This window comes from Ctenocephalides felis, unplaced genomic scaffold (assembly GCF_003426905.1).
Source record: "Ctenocephalides felis isolate EL2017-DRISC unplaced genomic scaffold, ASM342690v1 CF-g0.4_SCAFFOLD_00845, whole genome shotgun sequence".
NCBI classification, from domain to species: domain Eukaryota; kingdom Metazoa; phylum Arthropoda; class Insecta; order Siphonaptera; family Pulicidae; genus Ctenocephalides; species Ctenocephalides felis.
The window spans coordinates 29,698,103-29,702,865 of NW_020536999.1; the positions used below are offsets into that span (position 1 = coordinate 29,698,103).

Below are 4,763 nucleotides of genomic sequence, written 5' to 3' on the forward strand. Positions count from 1 at the left end.
CCACAATGACGACCATTATTGGTGGTTAAGCTACGAATTGGGTTAAGCTTAAGCTATCTAAATAGTAATAATAATTACATATATTAACAGTAAAGGGCCCTACTTGTTTATCTATGAAAGGGCCGTTACCGTTACCAACAAAATAATTCCGTCAGCTCAGCTGCTTCATCTGGCTTCATTCTTCATTGAAAATGACAGATCATAACAGCTAACAGTCAGGCCGTGACATTTAGCTAATAACCTAACAAAGCTGATACTGAAAGAAATAGAGCGGCATGTTGTTAATTAAAATTTTAATGAAATAATTTATTGATTATATAAAAATTTATTATATATAAATAGACTAAATATATATTATAACTCAATGCTAAAAAAAATCTAATTGGCATTCACATTTATAAGTTACATAAATATTTAAAAATTCTTTCTCTAGATTTAAAATATGGCAAAATATTTGGCCAGGCAGGGTAAAATGTTGACAAAGATCATGCATGGCACTAATAAGAAAAAGTATGAATCATATTATATCTAAAGTAATTACTTTGCTGTACAATATTAACAATAATTTGAATTCAATTAGAAAATTTCGCTTTGATGTTGTGCCAACAGTTCTTCCGACACCACCATCAATAAGCAAAGCTAACAAATCCCAAGGTTCTTCTAAACGACGGACATTCGTATTAAATAAATTGTTTATGAAATATATAACTGAAATTATGGCAATGGGAGCAATAGGTAGTGACATTCTTGGTCATGGAATCGAAATATCAAGAGTAAGTCACATCAAAACCCTCCATTATAATTATCATAAACCAAAGGTAAAAATATTTATTTGCAAATTCATTATAGGTAAAGATCAATTCAGATTTTAATAAAGTTAATGTATATTGGCTTGCAAAGGGCACAGAAAAAGATACTGAGATAGAAAATATTCTCAAATTAAATGCGACGCAGCTTAGGCATGAATTATCACAATTGAGAGTAATGGGAGAAGTCCCACGCATTGAGTTTGTTAAAGGTAAAATATGAAATGAATAATATATATATATATATATATATATATATATATATATATATATATACTATATAACTAATGGAACAGAATTATTATTGTTAGATAAATATTATGCTACTATTGCTGAAGTTGATGAATGTTTAAAACAAGCCGATTTTGGACCTGATTACACACCCAGCATTGATTACAGCAATAAACTGCGATCTGAGTTCACTCTAAATATGCCTTTATCACAAGAAATCAAAGTATCAATGCTTTATTTCGTTATATTTAATGCTATAAAATTCAATCTAATTATTTGTAATAATTTTGCAGAATAAACTATCACTTTTAGAAAATGATACCAAAGAAGATGCAGTTTGCAAGATTGCAAATAGCTTACCTGTAATGACTTCAAATGTATATGGACTGGACCAAGCTAAAATTATGGAAAAAGTGAACATTAAAATAAACCTATTATAAAATATACTTGAAAATAAGTGTGATATTTTGATTTTTATTTTTAAGGTAACAAAAGCAGTTAGACAATCAAACCTAGCATGGGAAAAATCTAAATCTAATATAGTATTTACAAACGAAGGACTTGCACCACAAAATATGGATTATTTTCAAAATGCGCAAACTGGAATGCAGAATGTAATATATGAAGAAAGAAAAGAAAAGTTTGCTGAATTTTTGAGAATGCGTCAAATTGAGAGAAATAAGGCGATGAGAAAAGAAAAACATAAAGCTGAACTTGAAAAAGAATTTATTTTTGACAGTATCAAAAGTGAAGAATATGATGATAATGATGATGATTATGATTATGTGAATGAAGAAGATGATGATTTAGAAGAGATAAAATAATCATCATTTTTATTTTTGTGTTAGTACTTTAGAAATAAATTTATCTTTTTTGTTTATAATAGTTGGCTTTTATTCAGTGTATTTAAGGATGCATCAATTGAAGATAATGAAAAGTAAGATATATTATCTATCCCAGCTCTTGTGATTAACACTGGAACATTGTCATTTAATTGATATTTTGCCTTTCTTATACAGATTTCACATGGCAAATCTTGATCTAAATTTCTAAAAATAAATCTGAAAATTATAATATATTTTATCACTACATTTTATTTAGAAACCCATCCAACCTTAATAAAATGATTCTATAAGAAGGAGAATTGCATGAAGACTTCTTGAAATCACGCTTTGGTCTATAGAGATCAAAGTCAAAAATAAGTTCAGTGTGATTACACGCTTCAGTCAGATTTCCAAATACTTGAAGGTTTCTAAAAACATGTCCAAAATCTGGATATCTACTATCATTCTTAAGTACTGATCCTATTATTAAAAAAATAATGTGAATATTAAATGGATTGTAGTATCATTATTAATTGTAGAAAATACCTTTTTCAACTAGCTTCAATTTTTTGAGATTTGAATCATTAGTTTGAAGATCTGAATGTTTTCTTTTAAGATCGGTATAAAGATTATATTGATTATCACAGTAGATAACTTTTGAGGTACTTTCAGGACTATCTTTTTTTAAACTAGAGCTGGATGGAGGACTTTTCCTGACAATATTTCCTTGATTATTTCAACAATTTTTGAATCACAGATTTGAAAAAAACAGTCCATAATGCTATTACTCACTTATTTCTTTTAGGATCATGCCTAAAAATGATGTATCCAAATCTACGTAGTTGTGCATAAACTCTATAACAATCTATAAAATTTACGATATCTTTGCCAACCACGGATCTCACTTGTTCCAAAGACATAGGAACATTTTTATAATTCAATTGTAATTGACTCTGAATAAAATAGGATAGCTTAAGAGTTAAAAATTATTCATAAGAGTTAAAAATGACTTACACTTTCTAATAGAAAGGTGATTTCAAATGGATCTATTAGTGCATACTTTTGTACCAATTGTAGCCCAAATCTTGCTAACTTGACGAGTAACCACAGCTACATTTTCTTCTGGTAACTAGAATATGTACATTGAAATCATTGATTTGAAATGTTTTTCAATGGGATAGAAAAATTAAAATAATAAATCAAATCATTCAATTAATAAAAAAAAATCTAATTCGAGATCTTCAATTAATATATATTTAATATTCATTCATGATTGTTTCATTAATAGTTGCTCACTTACCCATTCAGCCACAGAAAGATGCTCAACTTTCTCCACTCTACTAGCTTTTATAAAACTATATGTTTCACTAAGGTAAGATTCGGTCTGCGAGTTGAAAATAAGGAAGGCATTAAAATACTTTGAAATAAAAAAGTATATTATCTATAAGAATACCTTTTCCTTGATATCTAAAACTTCAGTGGTCGAAACAAATTTTGTTTCTTTTCTGGGCTTAGGTTTCAGTTTAGCGTATTGACTGTGTTCAAATAATAATTCACCAGCGCTAAATATTTTAAATATGAATTTTAATTCAAATAATATATGAATATCTGTACTAAGTATAATTTATTTTATACCTCAAGTGCTTGAACATATTGAATTTTTTAGGTTATTAGTTATTGCATCCTAACACTAAAATGTGACACATTAGGGTTAACTTTACATAGATTAACCGTTATTTTTTAATATGATTATGCCAGAGTTAGATTTTATTTTTAACTTCCGAAGGATTGGATAAGGTTGTTTTTGCCAGAAACTCCGTTTCAAATAAATCTGAATCGTTTAACTCAAAATTTAAGAATATGTGTCTGTATATATGTGAGATCTTTCATCGAGGTTTTCTTCAAAGAGGCTGAACCAGTTTTAAGGATTTAAAAGCCGTTTGATGAATGTTAATGAAATCTAGCTTTTATTAACTTCCCGAAAGGTCAGGTTTATGTTTTCACAAAAAAAATCGATTCACTAATGAGGCCAAATTTGGAAAAAGCATGTGTGTGTGTGTGAACAGTTTTTTTTGTCGTAAATCAACGTTTTCTCAAAAACGGCTGGACCGATACTAAAATTTTAAAAGCCATTCGATGTATTTCGATGATTTGTCAGTTTTGTGCGACGATCGGCCCGGAATTCTGAATCGATTTTGAAAATTCAAAAACCGTTTAAAAGATATTGGTTGGGAATCGTGCTGATTAGTTTTGGGTGGGATCGGCTGGACTGTTTTCTTCTAATAAAGTGTTAAAAAAAAATTTTTTTTCAATATTGTTGAGCGATTTTTCTGTCCTACAGAGTCCTACTTAAGTGATTTGTCTGTTCATGACCATTCCATTTGGAAAGCCACGAAAAATATGAGAAGACCAACCTCAACGGTATCTCCAATTAGAAATGATGATGGTTCTTGGTCTAGATCAGCAGAAGACAAGGTTATTACCTTTGCAAATCACCTTGAAAAGGTCTTCACTCCTCATCCTTGTAATGTACCTAACGATCAATTCATCACAGATTACTTGAATGACGGTAATTTTATAGACGAGCCCATTCCAAAAATTAAGTATTCTGAGATAAGGTAAGGTAAGAGATTTTTAACTATATTATTTAATGCCATGTATTTTTTGTATGCCAGAAACGCTATTTCATAATAAAATATTAAATTAAATATATATTCATAATTATAATTTAAGTTTTACACCACAATAACCAATTAAATTCAAGATCATTGTCATTCATATTATCACTTATATCAAGATGTTGACTGCTTGATATTAGTTCAATCTGATCAGAATGATTTTCATTACAAGAATTGTAATTTAAGCATTCTCTTGAATCAGATGTATCTTTATAAATCCTAGG

The 4,763-nt window shown here is 28.8% G+C and overlaps 3 protein-coding genes across 3 annotated transcripts; 1 reads left to right on the plus strand and 2 right to left on the minus strand.

Moving 5' to 3' along the window:
* Positions 1-387: 387 nt before the first annotated feature.
* On the plus strand, positions 388-1,861 carry LOC113381705. Its single transcript, XM_026620446.1, has 6 exons — positions 388-510; positions 581-773; positions 850-1,018; positions 1,118-1,260; positions 1,331-1,450; positions 1,523-1,861. The coding sequence occupies exons 1-6, from the start codon at positions 443-445 to the stop codon at positions 1,859-1,861; spliced, it is 1,032 nt and encodes a 343-aa protein (XP_026476231.1). The 5' UTR covers positions 388-442.
* A 28-nt stretch (positions 1,862-1,889) lies between these two features.
* On the minus strand, positions 1,890-2,908 carry LOC113363622. The gene is made up of 5 exons (XM_026606113.1): positions 2,876-2,908; positions 2,654-2,814; positions 2,408-2,574; positions 2,152-2,341; positions 1,890-2,086 (listed from the first exon to the last, which is right to left on the minus strand). Exons 2-5 carry the CDS (start codon positions 2,779-2,781, stop codon positions 1,915-1,917), a joined length of 657 nt encoding a protein of 218 aa, XP_026461898.1. The 5' UTR covers positions 2,782-2,814; positions 2,876-2,908; the 3' UTR covers positions 1,890-1,914.
* LOC113381717 lies at positions 2,898-3,632 on the minus strand. Its single transcript, XM_026620453.1, has 4 exons — positions 3,497-3,632; positions 3,315-3,423; positions 3,162-3,245; positions 2,898-2,990 (listed from the first exon to the last, which is right to left on the minus strand). The coding sequence occupies exons 1-4, from the start codon at positions 3,511-3,513 to the stop codon at positions 2,898-2,900; spliced, it is 303 nt and encodes a 100-aa protein (XP_026476238.1). The 5' UTR covers positions 3,514-3,632.
* Positions 3,633-4,763: the final 1,131 nt, after the last annotated feature.